Source organism: Mesoplodon mirus (genome assembly GCF_964341445.2).
Source record: "Mesoplodon mirus genome assembly, chromosome: 15".
Taxonomy (NCBI): domain Eukaryota; kingdom Metazoa; phylum Chordata; class Mammalia; order Artiodactyla; family Ziphiidae; genus Mesoplodon; species Mesoplodon mirus.
Window position 1 is genome coordinate 42,693,117 of NC_138991.1, and position 18,785 is coordinate 42,711,901.

At 57.9% G+C, this 18,785-nt stretch overlaps 2 protein-coding genes across 5 annotated transcripts; both read right to left on the minus strand.

Annotated features, from left to right (window-relative positions):
- Positions 1 to 283: 283 nt before the first annotated feature.
- On the minus strand, positions 284 to 6,269 carry TGFB1I1 (transforming growth factor beta 1 induced transcript 1; the record flags this gene model as incomplete). Of its 4 annotated transcripts, none has more annotated exons than XM_082645162.1 (11): positions 284 to 1,418; positions 1,658 to 1,806; positions 2,106 to 2,187; positions 2,456 to 2,629; positions 3,420 to 3,614; positions 3,732 to 3,837; positions 3,954 to 4,041; positions 4,208 to 4,350; positions 4,445 to 4,497; positions 4,666 to 4,766; positions 6,152 to 6,269. In XM_082645162.1, the coding sequence occupies 11 exons, from the start codon at positions 6,267 to 6,269 to the stop codon at positions 1,152 to 1,154; spliced, it is 1,476 nt and encodes a 491-aa protein (XP_082501288.1). In that variant the 3' UTR covers positions 284 to 1,151. The 4 variants fall into 4 exon arrangements, with proteins under 4 accessions (XP_082501288.1, XP_082501289.1, XP_082501291.1 ...); XM_082645163.1 differs by having other exon boundaries at positions 4,666 to 4,827; positions 6,152 to 6,227; XM_082645165.1 differs by lacking the exon at positions 6,152 to 6,269 and adding an exon at positions 5,784 to 5,916.
- A 2,580-nt stretch (positions 6,270 to 8,849) lies between these two features.
- Positions 8,850 to 16,193, minus strand: ARMC5 (armadillo repeat containing 5). Its single transcript, XM_082600658.1, has 6 exons — positions 15,209 to 16,193; positions 13,271 to 13,378; positions 12,386 to 13,172; positions 10,831 to 11,339; positions 10,028 to 10,160; positions 8,850 to 9,924 (listed from the first exon to the last, which is right to left on the minus strand). Exons 1-6 carry the CDS (start codon positions 15,681 to 15,683, stop codon positions 9,105 to 9,107), a joined length of 2,832 nt encoding a protein of 943 aa, XP_082456784.1. The 5' UTR covers positions 15,684 to 16,193; the 3' UTR covers positions 8,850 to 9,104.
- Between the last annotated feature and the right edge of the window lie 2,592 nt (positions 16,194 to 18,785).

Sequence of the window (18,785 nt, forward strand, 5' to 3'; positions counted from 1 at the left end):
AGGGAACTTCAGAGTCTAAGCTACCAGGCTTAGAAAGGCTTCTGGGGTTTAGGGATTCAGATGGAGCCTGAACTTCTCCATACTTAAGAACCCCTGGCCCCACCCTTCTCTGCTGGGGCTAGGCTTAGGTGTCACCTCCTCCAGGAAGCCCTCCTTGACTTCCAATCTGAGTTAGAAGCCTCCTTCTGGCTCTTACAGCCCCCAGCGCTTCCCTCAGTCACTGCCCTGACCACCCCAAGTGTCATCCTCTGCCTAGCGGAGCTGTTATGAGTCAATACCCGTATGAGGGAAGCTGTAATTTAATGCCCAGATCCAAAGGGTGGGCATAAATTGGCACTTGAATGGAGCCCCATCTCTGAGGGTCTTTTAAGGAGGGGGAAAAATCTGGAAACCAGCCAAGGTGGCAAGGTGGAAGGGAGTGGGAGGGGTACAGATTAAGTGCTTATTTCGAGGATATAAGGAACTAAAGGATGGGGGGCTGGGGACGGGAAGGTTTGGTGGGTCCTGCTTGAGCTCCCGTCCCGGCTCGTCACCATCTGTACAATGCTGCGCAGGTGGCCAGCTTTTCCAGCCTCAGGCGCATCTGACAGGTGAAGGACAGCCTGCAAGGGCTGAGTCTGAAGGTCCGGCTCCCGCCACAGGGCGGTGGCCTAGAACGTATCACTGGCTGGAGCCAGTATAAGGGCGGGGCGTCGCGGCGAGGCACTCCCGCGCAGAGACACAGCACCTGTGTGACGTGGAATGTGTGTTTATGTAGGTAGAAAAAAGTGCACTGAGCAGTGAGGGGCGGGGAGAGGGACATCCTGGCCTGGCCTCGGATTCGTGGGAATTGCAAGGGCCCTCCTCCAGTCGGGGGGCTCCCTCAAGGCTGGGAATAAAGTGAAGGGCTCACGCGGGATCGCTTGCCAGTGTACGACCCACTTCGTGGGGCGCGTGGCCTTAGGATCGGCGGGGCTTTTTCTGAACTCGCCCATGGAGAACGTACAGCACCTTCGGGGCCGGTCCCTCCAGGGGGTGGGGCCTCACGGAGCTGGGCTGGGGGAGCCCCACGCTCTAAGAGCAAGGCCTTGGGGTCTGGAGAGCCCGGTCTTTTCGGGAAGGGCGAGGTTTTGGGGGCCGCGCTCTCCCAAAGGGGCGAGCCCGGCAGGCGGTCAGCCGAAGAGCTTGAGGAAGCAGGGCTGGCAGTAGGGCTTGCCCGCGCGCTCCTGGAAGGAGCCCTTGGTGAGCGGGCGCAGGCAGAAGGTGCAGGTGAAGTGGTCCGGATGGAAGCGGCGGCCCAGGGCCGACACGCATCGGCCGGTCACCGGGAGGCCACACGTGGCGCACAGCGACCCGCGCCGCGCGTGGAAATGGTTCTCGCACAGCGGACGGCCCTCGTGCTCAAAAAAGCTGCCTCCCGAGAAGGGCGCGAAGCATTCCTGGGGAAGGGCAACCGCGAAAGGATGGGTCAGCGCCGATCTCCAGACGAAATAACTTGCCTTACGAGCTGAATAACCCGTCCCCCCGTCCCAAGACCCCCCCGCAGCCCCTCGCACCGCCCTCAAAGGCGAAGCCTCGCCTCCCCAGGACCCTGCTCTGAATAATCGCCCCGCCCCAGGCTCCTAGTCCCACCCCGCGCTGGCCTGTCCCTCCCAGGCCCCGCCCCCCAGCCACTCACCCTGCAGACAAAACAGTCTGGGTGCCAGAGTGCGCTGAGCGCCGAGATGTAGTTATCCAGAATGGGGCCTTGGCAGCCCTGGCAGCGCGGGGCGAAGAGCTGCAGGAAGTCTCGGCGGCAGTAGGGGCGGCCCTCCCGCTCGTGGAAACCTAGGAGCGGGAACCGAGTAGGAGGAAGGAAAAGAGTGCGAGGTGGCACCAGGAGCCCCACAAGATCTGAGGCTATGGGGCCAGGGGAGGCGGTAGGCGGAGAGGGATGGGGTCTGGGGCGGGGCAGAGCGGAAACGGATGGGATGGGAACACACAGGTGGGACAGGTTGAAGCCAGGAGAGAGCAGGGGAAAATTCGCGGCCCCGAGGACTTCGGAGGTCGTAGTGCGCTGGCCCAAAGAGAGCAGGGAGGGATGTCGAGGGGACCCGCGGCTTTCAAGGTGGGAGTCAAGCTCTCACCCTCATCTCCGAAGGGCTCCCCGCAACTGACGCAGCAGAAATGCTCCGGGTGCCAGTGGGTGCCCAAGGCAGTAACCATCTTCTGCGGGGAATAAAAGGGAACACTCAGTGTGGCCCTCAACTTCTACTCCCCTGCCTCTTCCGCCCTGAACCTAGGTGAGTGGGTTGAAGTATGAGTGTAAGGTGTGGGAGACCTAAGCAGGAACTTGGGAATCAAAGAGAGAGGGCGAAGTCTAAAGGGCCGTGGACGAGAACGAGGGACGGGGCTGGGGTGGGCGTCGGGATGGGAGAAGTGTAAGTGGATGAGGCCCATCCCACAGGCGCCTGGGTGAGACAGAGGCGGGGCTCACGTGTCGGATGGGTTGATTGCAGAGGCCACATCGTGGGGAGAAGCGCTCGAAGTAGCACTCGGGACAGAAGGGAGCCCCATCCTTCTCGAAGAAGCTGCTGCCTCCCAGAGCTGTGGAACAGCCACCGCAAACGAAGTGCTCAGGGTGCCAAGCACGGCCAAGTGCCGTCACCACCTGCGAGTTGGGGGGTGAAGCCTGGGTCAGAGTGGCCCTCGGGCTGCCATGTGCCCAGTGAGTCAAGGTAGCACATTTCGAATCTTATCTCTGAGCAATCAGGATGAAGAATCTAACGTTCAAGTCACTCAGTCTGTAAGTGATGGAGACTCAACCCGTCTTCCAGCACAGTGCCTAGGGCCCAGCATACTTTAGGAACACACAAAAATGTTGTAGTTTCTTTTAAAATTAGAAGAAAAAATGAGCTAGGAGAAGAATGACTTCATATATAATACTAATATATTCATCTTTATACCAACACAGTGATAAAATGCAATTTTTAATATATTTTATTAATGGAAGAAGGGGCCCATGAAGGTGAAAGTGCTTAGGGCCCATGAAAATCATAATGCCACCCTGCTTTGCTGAGATTGGAAATTCTAGGATGGCAGTAGGGTGCTTTATCTAGCAGGAGGAACTAGGTCAACCACTGGGCACTGTTGCCAGTAACATCTGCTCAGTCGGTAAGCCAAGGACCGGAGCTCCTGAACCAGACTGGTGGGTGGAGCCAATGAGGCTTTTGTGAAGATTAATTGAGATGGGGGTTTGTAAAGGAGCCAGCATAGAGCCTGGCACACAGTAGGACCAGAATAATAATTGGATTGGAATTCTTACTCTGCCACTTACTTGCTGTGTGACTTGGAGCTTCAGTTTCCTCATCCGTAAAATATGAACAACAATAATACCCACTGACTCTCAGTAAAGATGGGTCTGTGGGTCTCTACTCCCTTATTCGCAGGGCTCCACTTACTTGCCCAGCAATGGGTTTATTGCAGGAGCCACAGAGGCCCTTGGCTTGGGTGGGTACACCTCGGCGGCTGAGGTCAGACTGAAGCAGCCCCAGCATGGTGTCTAGGCTGCCTTTGCCAGCGGGCCCTGGTGGGGAGGGGGAGCCCTCATTCACGGAGCTTGGCACTGGTGGCTGGGTTGGCCCAGAGGCCGGAAGCTGCAGCAGAGAGGACAGGAGAGTTGAGTCAGCAAGGCAGCAAATGTGGGAGGGTCTAAAATGGGTTGAGAGCCACAAATCCACACTGGCCCACCCCTCACTCCTTGAGTGACTCACATGATTCTGGACACGGAAGTCAGAGAGTGAGGCCATCAGCCTATCTAGCTCCAGGGTGGCTGAGGTGGCCGAAGGTTTTGGAAGAACAGGGGATGGACTAGGAGGGCTGTGAAGAACACAACTTGTGTCAGCTTAGAGCCTCAGAGTAACGCTTCCTCCTGTAACTCAGGCATCCAGGACTGATCACCCCTCTCCCAGCCCTGCCAACTATGCCAAACTCACGGGCTGGGCCTTTTCTTGTCCTCAGATTGGTCTTCCTTCTGCTCCCCTGCAGTCTCCTTGCTAGATGGGAACTGAGACATTATTTCATCTGCAGAGAGGATAGAAAGGGCACTGGACATGGGGCCATGCTCTAGCCTCCTTCCCAGTTAAGGTTTGTATCCCTTTAGCTGCTACTCTGGGAAGTCTATACCCACTTAGTGTCTGCCCTGCCCTGCCCCCCATCCCATCAAGCCCTGCCCCAGTAACCCTGGTACCTGTGATGTTGAACTGAGTAGCATTAAGTTCCTGAAGCAACCGGTCTAGCTCACAGAGACCCGTGCCCAAGACACCACAGGAAGAGGAGAATGGAGGGGCTGCAGGGGCCGCAGGCTTCGGGGACCGAGGCTTGCATACCGTGCTGGGAAACAGGGTGGGGGACTGGGTTCATGGGTGGGGAATACAAGCCTGAGTCTCAATTGGCTCCCCCATCCCCCAGTACCCAGCCCCCTCACCTGTACAGATGATCCTTGTCCCCGGAGGCTCCTGAAGATTCCCCGGACCCCATCTATAGAGAAGGACATATGTGTGGGATGATAGGCCTGTACTTTACTGTATTGTAAAGTACAGTACTGTACTTGCCTGTTCTGTACCGTACCCACTCAGGCCTAGATTCCCTTTGCCCCTGCCAAACCTGGCCCTAGTGGTTGCCCCAGTCCCCAGCATCTGATCTCACCTGTGTCAAAGGAGACGTGAGGGGCTCTGGGGGCCGCTCTTTTAGAGCCGCTGACCTTGGCATGTGAGAGGTTGTGGTCTCCAGGTCAGAGAGCAGGGCATCTGCAGGGAGAGGCCGTCAGGGTGAGAGGTTGGGAGGTCAAGGTTAAGGCAGAGACAGGGCCTTAAGAGATCAGAGAACAAGTGTTCTAAGTGGGCAGTGTTTGAGGAGGACGGAAGCCAGTATTAGGAGCAGAGGTCAAGTATCAGAAGAAACACAAAGCCAGACCAAGGCAGAGATGTGGAAGGGCAGCAAGGACTATTTATGATCAGAACATCCCACATGGCTCATCCTGAGATTCATATACAAATTCAGCTACCTGATTCTTTTATTCTCCGAATCTTCCGTAATGCAGTCAAAAGTGGCTTTTTACTGGAGCCAAATTTGGCTTCACCCCAAATTGCTCAGTTGGCTGTATGCCTGACACCAGCTTTTTGATTGGATGCTCTTTCTGCCACACCCCCTACACCTAAAGAGACCCCTCCCAGCTCTGGCCCACCTCCAGACGCCACTGGGCTCCACCCTATGCACCTCATTGGTGAGTCTGCTGGGACCTGCTTTCTGATTGGCTTATTCTTCACCGTACCAGTGCGCGTTACCCCAGCTGAGCAGCACCCCCTACTGCAGGGTGCTGGAACCTGTTCTCTCCCACGAAGGGCAGAGCCTTCCAGCCCCAGTTCTAACAGACAGGGAGGATGAGATGCCTGGGTGCTCTTTCCTGCCCCAAGACCGACTGACAGACAGACAGACAGACACACACACACACGCCGCCCCCTTCCCCTGCCCCCCACCCTCCATCCCCAGATCCGAACCCTTTGAACTCATTACCTTCCAGAATTTAGAAGTCCCTGCCCCTTTACTCTGCATCTCTGAGCGCCTTGGTGGAACACTTAACCTCTCCCTGGCATCTTGGCACTCATCTATTATACTTTCTGCCCCAAGGACCTGACCCCTACCATACTTAAGGGCCCTTAACTCTTTCCTTCCCAAAACCCTAGGGCAAGCCCATTTTCTTCTCCAGAACTTGATGTCATATTCTCCCTTCCCGTCTACTTTCCCAGTCCCTGGACCCAAGGTGCCTTTAACTCCTCCCTTCCCGTCTACTTTCCCAGTCCCTGGACCCAAGGTGCCTTTAACTCCTCCCTTCCCAGAGCTCCTGAGCCCAGGCGCCGACAGGCGCTGCGCCTCCCTGCCCATCCGTCCGCAGCCAGTGATGGAGGAGTGGAGCGAGGGAAGAAGGGAGGAAGCAGCCAGTCTGGCAAAGGCAGGAAGGGAGAGGCAGGAAGGGGGACGTGGAGTCGGAAAGGAGGCGCCGGCAGAGACCAGAAGCGAGAAGACAGGAGACAGGGATGGAAAGATGCCGGGAGTGCGAGGGGGCGCCAGGATGGGGAAGCGGGTCCGGGCGGTGGGGAGGGACTGGGGACAAGGGGACCCGGGCCCCACTCACCCAGGTCCTCCATGACGGGGCGCGGGCAGACCGCGCGGGGCGAGCAGGGCGGGGGCCGTGTCCGGTGGGGGCGGGGGGCGGGGGGACGTCCGGGAGCTGGAGGCTCAGCCGTGACCATGTAAGGAAGCCGGGACCCGCTGGGATAGGGCTGGGGGGGGGGGCAATGAACGGGAGAACCCGGGGTGGGGGCCTGAAAGGGAGGGAGGGCCCGGGGCCCCGTCCCACTCAGGCCCAGCCTGCTTGCTTGCTGCGGAGACGGCCACACCCCAGCCTTGGCCTCAGCTGCAGGGAGCCCCCGGCGGCCAGAGCCAAAGTAAGAAAGTGGCTCTTGCAGACTAAGCTGGGGATCCTCTGCCTGTGAGACCCTCAGACACAGACTGAGGCCCCCAAGCCCACCGCCACCCCAAAACTGAGTCCTAGACAGAGCTCCCCTCCCACCCAGGCTGTTCCTGGGAGCCTGCTCCAGACAGAGTTTTGGGGTTGGAGGTGGGAGTGATGTTCTAAGGATCAGTCAGATCCCAGGTTCAGAGACCTTCCCTTAGAGACCGTGACAATGACATAAAGAGAGATCCCAAAGGGCACGCAAACTAGATGCAAAGAAATCTCTCAGGGACAGAGAGACACAATGAACCCACCCACAGACTCTAAGCCATAGTGTTGGAAACAGACATACAGACACAGGTAAACAGAAACCAAGGCCCAAGCCCCACACAGACTCAGGGGAAACACTCCCAGGCAGCCAGACCCCAGCCAGCCGTCCCCAGCACTGAGATGAGCCACACCTGTCCCCAAAGAGCCCTTTCTCAAGATACTGCTGAACATAGAGAAGAAAGCAAGACACAGACTCCAGCCACAAAGGAACAAGAGGCCTTCCCTGGACTGAGACCCTGAGAAATCAAGTCGGAAACGAGAAACTCTAGAGATAGGTGTGGACAGACCCAACAGGTGTGGCTGCAGCCACTGGACTGTGGGTCTCAACCCAGACCTGAGTCCAGATGTGAGCACTGGAATGGGGGCAGGGGGTTCCTCAACCCAGCAGTAAATCAGAACCTGGGAGCTTTTTTCAAAATACTGATGCCCAAGTCACCCTCCCCTCAGTCCAATTCAGTCAGAAAGGGCCCAGGCATCAGTATTTTTAAAAAGCTCTCTGCAGACTTCCCTGGCAGTCCAGTGGTTAGGACTCCATGCTTCCACTGCAGAGGGCATGGGTTGGATCCCTGGTCAGGGAACTAAGATACTGCATGCAGATCCCACATGCCGCGTGTCACAAAAAAAAAAAAAAAAGAAAGAAAGAAAAAGAAAAAAGAAAAAAAAAGCCAGAGAGTGAAATGAACAGATCCTTACATAAACATTTATATAATACATTAGTGGGAAAAAAAAGCAGCTGGGTGTTTTGTTTTGTTTTGTTTTTTCCGGCACGCAGGCCTCTCACTGTTGTGGCCTCTCCCATTGCGGAGCACAGGCTCCAGACGCGCAGGCTCAGTGGCCATGGCTCACGGGCCCAGCCGCTCCGCGGCATATGGGATCTTCCCGGACCGGGTCACGAACCTGTGTCCCCTGCATCGGCAGGTGGACTCTCAACCATTGCGCCACCAGGGAAGCCCTCTCTGGGTGGTTTTAAGGCACAGCCTGAGAACAGAGACCTGGACACTCCCTGAGGCACAGAGGCAGCAAGGGGCAACCTTAGCTCCCCAGAAGCTAGTTGACAGGCCCAGTCCAGACACTGTCCTCAAAGTCAGGCTGCCACCTAAGTGGCCAGTGATCTGGGAGCCAGATTATGGAGACTCTGCCTGGATGACCAAAGCAATGCAAGCCCTTTCCTCACCTGAATGCCAGCCTAGGGCTCCAGGTCCCTCTGGGCATGACTAAGGGCCTCAGGGGCTTGAAGAACACAGTAGGTCTTCCCTCAGAAAAATGGCAGGACAGTTGGCCCAAGAGATGAAAATGGATCCAGAGACTAAAGACCCACGATGGGTGAAGGGAACTGAGGAAACCATAATGCCAAGGTCTTGGATGTACATCCCCACACTCACATCCCCTCAGCACAACCCTCTTAGTCCTGATCAACGTCTGTGTCCAGCTGGGTGGCTATCTGAGCAATGAAGTAGCCTCAGCAGGAAGCAGGCTTCCCCTGGGGCCTAAAACCACATCCTCAGAAGCCTGGGAACTCAACCATATCCCAGGGCTCCAGGAACCAGCGCATAATTACTTACTAAACTCCTGGGCTTCCCTGGTGGCGCAGTGGTTAAGAATCCGCCTGCCAATGCAGGGGACACGGGTTTGAGCCCTGGTCCGGGAAGATTCCACATGCCGCGGAGCAACTAGACCCGTGCGCCACAACTACCGAGCCTGCACTCTAGAGCCCGCAAGCCACAACTTCTGAGCCCACGTGCCACAACTACTGAAGCCTGCGCGCCTAGAGCCCGTGCTCCGCAACAAGAGAAGCCACCACAATGAGAAGCCCGCGCACAACAAAGAGTAGCCCCCTGCTCGCCGCAACTAGAGAAAGTCCGCGAACATCAACGAAGACCAAATGCAGCCAAAAATAAATAAAAAATTTAGAAAACAACTCCTGTACGCCAAGGGTGGCCTGTATTGAGACACAGAAACTGGGACAGGACCCTACTTGATGGGTGAAGGGGTTGGGGTACTACCACAGGAAGGTAAGCAGAGACACCACACAACAGGGGTAGCCAACTCCGAAGTGTTTAATTCCAACTCCAGAAAGCTGAGCCAGGCCAAGTGCCTGGGGGCCTGGGCGGCCCTCCATCTTGTGGCCCCCATGCCTCGCCTTGGCTTCTCACTCCTGAGCCTTCAGATCATCATCCTGGGGTCTCGGTCCACCCTGTCGTTGGTCCTTGACGGGGACCCCTTCTGCTCGGCCTCCTCCTGTGCCGCTCTGAGGGAGAACTCCTCACAGCCAACTCATCCTCGGGTCTCCTCCCAGGGGACATCAACCGTCTAGGCTGGGACCCTCGCTCCCCAATTCTACCCCCATCACCACAGCCAGGAAGGCCTCAGTTAGGGGCCCCGCCTCGTCGCCTGCTGCCTCCACAAGCCCCACCAGGGCCAGGGCCCGCTTCCGTGGGCACTGCCCCGGCCCCAGGGTCCAGCGAGCGCAGTGGGCAGCCAGCCGGGGCCGGCCCAGGCGGAAGACCTCACCCACTGACTCTGGGCCGCCTTGGGGTCCCAGGTGGATGCGGCCCACGGCTTCTTCCAGCTCCTCCTCCAGCCCAGGCAGCAGGAAACGGCCAGCAGCTTCCAGGGCTTCCTCAGCCTCTGAGCCCAGCAGGGGCTGGCCCGGCGGAGGGACGGGCCCCAGGGCAGCTCCGCAGCCCCGGCAGCCGTGCAAGTAATGCAGGACAGGCCTGGCTGCGCTGGGTGACAGGCCCCGCAGTGGCACTAGGTCCATGTGGGCTTCGGCAAAGCTGCCAGCTAGCAGGGCCCGAAAAAAGGGGGAGGCGGTGGCTGAGGCCGCTCGCTGGGCAGGGAGCCGGAGGCCTGAGTCCAGCAGGAAGTGGAGGTCAGGGGCCGGCGTGGGGTCGGGGCCCAGCAGAGGCTCATAGAGGCAAGGGGAGGGCGGGTCCAGGTCCAAGGGAATCGCAGGTAGGAGGGCCGGGCTCACACTGGGAGACACCAGGCCTTGGAGGCAGGAAAGGGAGTCCGCGGCAAAGAAGAGGAAGAGCGGGTGTGGAGCTGGCCGAGTGAGCGCTGAGAGGAGGAGACGGAGGCCACCCTGGTCCAGAAGCAGCCGGCGCCACAGAGAGGGCTTCCTTCGGGGAGAAAAGAGAACCTTTCAGAAGGTGGGAAAGGGCGGGGCTGGGGAACAGCAACCTTGCTCCCCCCACCCCTGCGAGGGACCCACGCCTCCCTCACCGACAGATGAAGGGCAGGGTGACTGCGCAGGCCACGCGGTCCTCAGGGCTCCCAGAGAGCAGCAGGTGAGTGAGGGCACCCACTCCAAAGGGCGATTCGGCCTGCACGGTCAGGTTCTGCAGCAGCATCTCACCTGCCGGGGTGGGCAAAGCAGGTCAGGCTGGGAGCTGGTATCCAAGATGGCGGTGGGATGGGCAAAACAGGCCTCTGGGTCCCCGAAAGGAACGGGGGCGAACAACCCCGGGGCAAGGAAGAGGGGGATGACTGAAGGCCCTGGAGGGACGGGGTCTGGACACTAGGAACTGGAGGTCAAGGGCAAGAACGGGGAGTGAGATGGTCAGGGAGTGAGTCTGGGCCCTCAAGGACTGAAACAGGGCACAGAAGCCCGGGCAGTCCCTGGCAGGGCTGGAAGGGGTGGTGGGGCCTGGGAGGACATGGTGCCTGAACCTGGGTTCACCATCAGTGGGCCCAGTGGTAGTCAAGGACAGTGCAGGAGTCCGGACAATGCGGAACCAAGAAGACACTGGGTAAGGAGACGAAGACAGGCACAATTCTAAGCTGTTCAGGCCAAGCCCAGTGCTGGGGTCTCTGGGCCCCAAGGCTCAGGCAGAGGCTGAAGAACTCTTCGTGTGGGGGACAGTGGAGCAGAAGGGAGTCCCTCCCCGCCACCACCTAGGGGCTGAGGTTGTCCAAACGGTGGGCAGTGGGTGGAGGAGGGCAGTGAGACAGCGGGTGAGCTGCAGGGCGGGCGCATGGAAGGCATGCAGGGGCGCGTGGCCTCACACGTGGGCAGAGAGACCCACCCAGCTCCCGGTGCTGGTGCTGGCTGCGGCGAGCGGGCCGGGCGCGCAGCGCGGGCCAGTCGTCGGGGGCGACGCCGAGCACGAGCCAGGCGCGCAGCAGCGCCGCCCCGTAGCTGCGCACGAAGGCCTCGAGGCAGGCGGGGTTGCAGGTGAGCCGCGCCAGGATGCGCAGCGCGCGGGGGCTCGGCGAGCCCGGCGCGCCCGTCACGTAGGCCAGCAGGCCGCACAGGGCCTGGCCGGTCACCAGCGCCCCGCTGGGGTCGGGAGCCTGGGAGAAGCGCGACAGCAGCAGCAGCGCTGGCCCCTCATGGCCCCAGGGCTCCTCGGGGGCAGTGGCGGCTGGGCTGCGGCTGGGTGGGCGCAGGGCGCGGGGCGTCCGCAGCGAGGTCGGGCCCAGGGAGGGGCTGGCCCGACTGGCCGGCTCTGGCGGCGGCGGACAGCGCTCTGGGGACCAGTCGGGAGAGATGTCTCCCGGGCCTGCAGCATAGCCCTCGGAGATCAGCCAGGACCTGCCGAGGGAGAAAGAGAGAATGGAACCCAGAGCCGAGGGGAGGGGGCAGGGCCAAAAGATGGGTTGTGCAAAAAGAGGTGACAGAGGCCAGGAGAGAGGGTGGGCCCGAGCGGGGGTCAGGGAAAAAGGGAGGTAGGGGTAAACCCCAGCTCATTCAGCAATTACTGATGCCTATTGTGTGCTAAGCCCCGTTTCAGGTGCTGGGGAGAAGCAGTGAGCAAAAGGTCCTGCCTCCTGGAGTCTATATTCTAGTGAGGAGAAACAGATAACAAAATAAGAAACCACAAGGTATGTTAGCGTGCAGTTAGTGTGGTGTGAAGTGATGCATATGGAGCAAAGTAAAAGGGAACAGAAAAGAGCCACGGGAGGGGAGAGCTGACATTTTAAAATTGGGTGCTGATGAGGGTGAGATCTCATCAAGGCATCTTGGAGGAAGAGTGCCCTAGGCACAGGGAACAATAACCAAAGAGGCCCTGAGATGGTACTTATCTGCCAGGTCCAAAAACTAGCTAGAAGGCCAGTGTGTAAGAGTACAGTGGGCACCAGGAAAGCAGTGGGAAATGAGGTCAGGAGTTCACAGAAGGCTGACGTTTACTGAGCGCTGCTTAGTGCCAGGTAAGGTGTAAAGTACCCTCATTTGATCTTTACAACAACTCTATGGGGTAGGTATGTATTATTCTTCGTTCTACTAACACGGAATCCGATGCTCAGAGAAGTTAATTAACTTTCCTGAGATGACTCAGCTTGTAGGTGGTGGTACCAGAATAAGAACTTAGATGCCAGAAGGTATCATCAGAACCAGTGCACATACTACCTTCCAGGGAACCTGTCTGGGCCCCAAAGTTCAGAGGTGCTGGGGTGGAGCCAAGGTCAAAGGTGGCCCCAAGGGAGAAGAGGTGTATTTAATGGGGACTGGAAAGTGGTCATGTTCAGTGAGAACAAGGAATTAGGAATCAGAGTCAATAAAAGTCTCACCGAGACAGAATGGGCGGAGAGTGAGGGTAGTGAAAAGACTCTACCCCACAGCATCAAGGGGGAACTCACCTGAGGCTTTGGAAGCTTCCGGCCTCTGCCCGCTCAGGAGTCCTCTCCTCAGGGAAGTCCCAGGAAGCAGCTTCTCTTCCCTCTTCTTCCTCATCACCAGCCTCACCACATAGTTGCCCAGCCAGGAGAGGTACAAGTCCCAGAGCCTGCAGCCGGCCCAGGGCCCCAGTGTCATAGAGGAAGCCCACGAGGGCTGCCACAACACGAGGGTGCCAGGCGCTGGCGCGAGGATCCCGCAGCAGGCCCATCAGCAGCTCCAAACCACCAGCATCCCGCAGTCGGGCCCGGTTGATAGCCTCCCGGCACAGCAGACACACGGCCCGCACCAGGGGCTGCTGGGAGGCTGGGCTAGCCCCGCTGGGGCCCCGGCGCCGCTGGAGTTCACCTAGTAGCACCTCCACACCACCAGCATTGCCCAGCGCAGGCCTTACCAGGCCCTGGGCGCACAGATTGGCAAGGATCAGGATGGCTGCCTCACGCACTGCTCTTTTGGGGTGGGAGGCCAGGCTGACCAGTGGGCCTAGTCCTCCACCCAGACTTAGCTGCTCAGCACAGGCCCGGGAGCAGCCTCGACTCAGCTCCAGGAGGGCACGGACTAAGGCCAAGGTCAGCGCAGGGTCTGGGGCAGCGGCCAGAAGCTCGGCCAGCGGGCGCACCACTCCCTGCTTTGCCAGGGCCAGGCGGTGCTGGGGTGAGTCCGCCAGGTTGCGGAGGGCACGAACCACACTCTGGCGGCACTGTGAGTCCTGGCAGGCTGTCAGGCCCTCAACAAGCAGGGGAACAGCACCTAGAGAGGGAAGAAGACAGAAGGTGAGCGAGGACAGACACCCAAGCCCTTCTCCCACCCCCAAGCCCTAGGTGGCTCCACCCTCAGAGCCTGCTCACCAGCAGAGTGGATGTCCCCACAGCTCTCAGGTTCCATGGCTAAGTTCCCCAGAGCACGGGCTGTTCGGTTCTGGATGCTGTCTGTCTTCACACACTGAAGAATAGTCACTGCAAGAGGGTTTGGCCTCTTGAGGTTTCTACCCCTTCTTGTCTCTCTCATTAATCACCTCAAGAGCATGGCCTGAGAGAGTCAGGGAAGGCCTCCAGAATAGGCCTAACACCGTGGGGTCTGGAAGGTTAGACAGGTAGGTATTTGCTAGAAGGATGGTGGATGGGAGTGTTACAGGGCATTTCAGGTTTCGAAGTAATCTTTGCAAAGGCCCAGAGGTGAGATCTAGTGTTTATGCTATGACTTCATCAAGGGCCTTGATCAGGCCAAGGGCTCAGGACTTGAATGTGAGGGCACTGGGAGCCACACAGGGTTTTAAGAATGGAAGTGACATGATGAAATCTGGCAGCCATGGGGAGAATGGATTACAGGGGGAAAGAATAAGGCAGGGGGAGCAACATGGAGGCTGTTGCAATAGTGAGAAGACAGCTTGACCCAAGTCAGCTACCAGCACAGCCCAGCACAGTCTCTGGGCACGTGATGGAAGAAGGCAAAGAAGTGGATGGGTTCAGGAGATATTTAAAATACAAAACAGTGAATGAATGATAGGGGTTATACACTAACAACAAAACTTATATTTATTGAGGACTTATTAACGTGCCAGGTCTCTTGTCAATGAAAATTTAAAATATATTAATGTTTTATTTTATCAAAAAAATTAAGATTTTGGGCTTCCCTGGTGGCGCAGTGGTTGAGAGTCCGCCTGCTGATACAGGGGATGCAGGTTCATGCCCCGGTCCGGGAGGATCCCACGTGCCGCGGAGAGGCTGGGCCCGTGAGCCATGGCCGTGGAGCCTGTGCTCGACAACGGGAGAGGCCACAACAGTGAGAGGCCCGCGTACCGCAAAAAAAAAAAAAAAAAAAAAAAAATTAAGATTTCATCAAAATAGGCATAATTTCATAGCTGGCAATGAAGTGTAAACTGTGTTCATAACATTGCCACTAGAAGGCGCCAATTTAGCTGGTAAACAGAAAAGCTTGCTATCTTTTGTTAGGATTTGTTCTTTTTTAAAAAATTGAAGTGTAGTTAATGTACAATATTAAATAAGTTTCAGGTGTACAATACAGTGATTCACAAATTTTAAAGGTTACACTCCATTTATAGTTATAAAATATTGGCTTAGAATTTGTTCTTTTTTTTTCTGGCTGTGCCACAAGGCTTGCAGAATCTTAGTTCCCCGACCAGGGATCAGAACCCAGGCCCCAGGAGTGAAAGTGCCGAGTCCTAACCACTGGACGCCAGGGAATTCCCAGGATTTGTTCTCACTGTGCTAATTTTTAATAACTAGAAGTACCCAGACTTAGATATCTGCGTTCTATCTTTGTATTTCATTTTCTCCCTATTCCAGTCTTTTGAGGTAGCTATTACTCCATTTTACAATCCTAGCCTCGGATGGGTCTAGGTGACTGCAGAGCCCACATTCTCAACCACTACACTTTCTGACCCCCAGCTCATCAAATGGGATTTCAGAGCCCTGCACAAGGCTGGACACAGTAGGCACTGAGTGCCTGCTATGAACATAAATGGAGAGTAAGAATCATTTGAGAGTCATCAAATAACCCTTTGGCCTCCACCAGCCCAGATGCGAGAGAGGTGCTCCACAACCAATACCCAGGTAATTGGCATCTGATCTAAGAGGGCTAGGGTATAATTTATAGAGAGAGCAGTGACGTCACGGGTCATGACATCATGAGAGCTGCGGGCGCTGCGCCGTCAGAAAGCACGATATTCCAGGCTACAACACAAAGAACTCAAGACTCCGCCCAGGCCCAGACACAGACAGAGGTGTGGGTAGAATCCTTCTAGGAAATGGGGGCGGAGCACTTACCCAAAGGGATGATGCCTCCGAGTCTGCGCACTTCAGCCCGGCACTCCCCTTCCGTACAGCAGTTGGCTAGGATGCTGAGCGCCAAGTCCAGCGTCTTGCGCAGGCGCGCTGGTGGCGAGGGCGTCGATGACGACGCAGCAGAGGGGGCGGGGCCCGGAGAAGGGGCGGGGCCAGAAGCCGCTGACTCGACCGACGAGGGGGCGGAGCCTGGGCCAGCCTGGGACGGGGCGGGACCCGCTGCAGCCGCTCGCCTTAGCAGCACGAGAAGGGGGCGGAGCCCGCCGCGTGCCCGGAAGCGCTCGATTCCCCCAGCTGCCTTGACGTGGCGCGTACGGAGGGCTAAGAGCGCACGGCCCAAGGGTGTCTCGTTGGTAGCTGTGTCCTTTCCCCCACCTAGACCCTCCCCGGCCGCCGCCGTGAGCTGCGCGAGGCAGAATGAGAGCGAGTCCGCGGGGCTTAGCTTCGCAGCCGCCATCTTGGCTCAGGCCTAAGGCTCCGCCCCTCTCCTCGCAGCTCATCCTAGGGAGCGGAACTGGAAGAGCGGGACGTGGCCAGGCACCTCCTCTCTGACGCTTTTTAAATAGCGCCGCCGCAGTTGTCATGCAAGTCGGAAGTTGTAGTTCTCGATCCCGGTGCTCTGGCTTGCACAGTTGCAGAAGGCATGTTGAGAGTAGTGGTTATCTAATCGTAGTGCGAGCCCCAGAGGCGCGTGCGGCGCATGCTGGGATATGTAGTCCGCGCCAAGTTTAAGACGCCTAGCTTAGGATGGATGGGAAGCTCTCTCAAGGGACTCGGGTGGGCCGGTGCCTCTGGAGAACCCAGACATCCGATCATGGAGTCTCAGTACAGTGCTTCTCCAGGTGACTTGTCTACTCTGCCCCCAGCGTGTCCTTGGCAGCAACAGCCTTTTCCTTCAGGCTCGCTTCGCCGACCCCCATTGGTGGCCGGGGTACCGAAGTCCGCGCTGACGGACTGAGAACCCCGAGCCAAGCGGAAAGTATCAGGTTCCTGACAGCGGCTGCAGATGGGAGCACTTGCTCCGCCAGGTGAATGAGAGGGTTAAACCTACCGAGACCGTTCGCTGCCACTTCCTAGAACTGTACGGGCTGGTGGACATTTCCGTTTCCGATGCTGAATCCCTGGGTCCAGAGTGTCCCCAGCTGTGGTGGTTGTGCTTGTGAGCTCAGTGGTTGGTATCTAAGAAATGGTACGTTCTTACCGCTCTGGAGTCGGTGGCTCCAGAAACGGCAAGGGAGGACTCCGACGGGGCCGAGAAGCGGGGGAACCGGTCGTCAGGATCCCAGGGAGTCCCGAGGTCCGCCCTCGATTGTGGAGTTGTTCCACCCAAGCGGTCCTTCCTGGTGTGGCCGGGGCAGCCGGCCGCCCGGGAAATGATGATGGGCCTGCAGTACCTACGTAGGTCAGTCTCTGGCCCTGGGGAGGAGGAAGCCCCTGCCAAGACCAACTATCCTGCAGTCCCCAGAGCCTTCGAGTGCCAGGAGTGTGGACTGTCCGCAGCCTACCTCCCTGACCTCATTCACCACCAAAGCAGCCATGAGGGCGACAAGCCCTACTGCTGCCCGGAGTGTAGCAAAAGCTTCCGACTTGGCTCAGATCTGGTTAAGCACCACCGGGTACACGCTGGAGAGAAACCATACCCCTGTCCTGAGTGTGGCCATTGCTTCAGCCTCATCCAAACTTGGATGAGCTCCAACCTCATCCAACACCGTCGCTCCCACTCAGGCCTCCGGCCCCACAAATGTCTGGAGTGCGGGGAGGCTTTTGGCCGCAACTCGGACCTGGTTAAACACCAGCGGGTGCACACGGGTGAGAAGTCTTACACCTGCGCTGAGTGTGGTAAGACTTTCAGCGTTAGCTCCAACCTGATCCAGCACCAGCGCACGCACACGGGCGAGAAGCCCTACCGCTGTGGGGACTGCGGCAAGCGCTTCAGCCTGAGCTCCAACCTGGCGCAGTACCAGCGCTCACACAGGGGCCAGAAGCCCTACCGCTGTGCCTGGTGTGGTGACAGCTTTGGGCGCAGCTCTTTTCTGCTCAAGCACCAGCGATCACACACTGGGGAGAAGCCCTGCAGTTGCTGTGAGCGTGGCGAGAACTTCACCAACAGCTCGGACTGCCTACGGCACCAGCGCACCCACAGTGGAGAGCGGCCCTTCAAGTGTCCTGAGTGTGGTCGTGGTTTCAGTGAGCGCACCCAGTTCACCGAGCACCAGCGCGTTCACATGGGTGAACGACCCCATGCCTGCCCAGAATGTGGCAAATCCTTCTCCCACAGCGCCAAGCTCCTTAAACACCAACGCTCGCACACAGGCGAGAAGCCCTATAAGTGCCCCAGCTGCAGCAAGAGTTTTGGAGACAGTTCACATCTGCCGCGGCACCAACACACTCACACGGGCCGGAAGCCTTATGCTTGCGGCGAGTGTGGCAAGAGCTTCCGCCGGAGCTCCCACCTGCTCATCCACCAGGTGGCGCACAGCGGTGAGAAGCCTCTGCCTGCAGCGTGGCAAGGCCTTCGCCCGCAGCTCCAACCTGGGCCAGTACCAGCGGACGCTCCAGGGGCGCAGCCCCTGCCAATATCCCTGGCTTAAGTTGCAGCCCAGACTTCAGCTCTGACTTTGGTCCAGTCCTTAAGGAGCCTGAGGGGCCCAGCATTTCTCAGCAAACCTCACTTCTGCTCCTCTAGGGATGCTGATTAGTGGGCTGAATCAGGGAACCCCAGGCTGGAGGAATCAGAACAGAAAAGTGGGCTTAGGCCTGTTCTCTGAGGCCCTTGAGATGGGATTCCAGCTGGAGGGAGAGTTTGGGGACGGCAAGAGCTGGCCCAGCTGCTTTAAGATGCAGAACACCTTTGGCAGCCTAGGTGTGTCCCTTCACAGGCCTAGGGAGTGATGGAGCTACTCACACCAAGAGCAACAGTTAGCTCAGCCCAGAGGAATGGGGCTCAACGCCAGGCAAGCCCCCGTGAGGAACGCAGTAGGGGAAGAGGGGGTCGGGGAGGTCCTCACCTCCAGAGGGGACCATAAGGCAGGCTGTGTTCTAGCAGAAGGATCAGAGTTTGAATTTGGGACCATTAGGTGAGCTCTGGGGTGTGTGACCCCTTTGGAAGAGAGCTGTCTTTACAGGGTGAAGCTGGTGGGGCCCAGGGCCAAAGCAGAGGACCGGGAGGCCTGTCTGTTTAGTTTGGGGGGGGGGCGGTGACATTTCTAGGCAAGGGCAGAAGGCCTGAGGTTGGTCATCTGCCCCTTCCTCCTCTTTAGCCTCTTCCCTCGCAGGTTCCCCAGGCTTTTTCTCTGATCCCTCAACAGAGGAGAAAATGTGAAGATTCACTTGTGCCCGGACACTGGGGACTGGACATGGTCATTTTTCCAGGGCGCTGGGGCGGGCTGCCTCCGTAAACAAATGTGTTTCTATGGGTAAAACTTATAGTATATGGGAGCCAGAGGGAGGCTTCCCGAAGCACTACACAATGTGTGCCCAGAGCAGAGTCTAAGCTGTGAGGCCCTGCTCTCCCCCTCGTAGCTGGCTGTGTACCTGGGAGAGGCACAGAATGTAGCCC

Bases quoted from the DNA above. Each gene is read 5' to 3' on its own strand.
- ARMC5 (XM_082600658.1), bottom strand. From the start codon at position 15,683: ATGGCGGCTGCGAAGCTAAGCCCCGCGGACTCGCTCTCATTCTGCCTC. The intron at 13,379-15,208 runs GTAAGTGCTCCG...ACCCTCTTGCAG, and splicing joins CGGAGGCATCATCCCTTTGG to TGACTATTCTTCAGTGTGTG. The intron at 13,173-13,270 runs GTGAGCAGGCTC...TTCCCTCTCTAG, and splicing joins TGGGGACATCCACTCTGCTG to GTGCTGTTCCCCTGCTTGTT.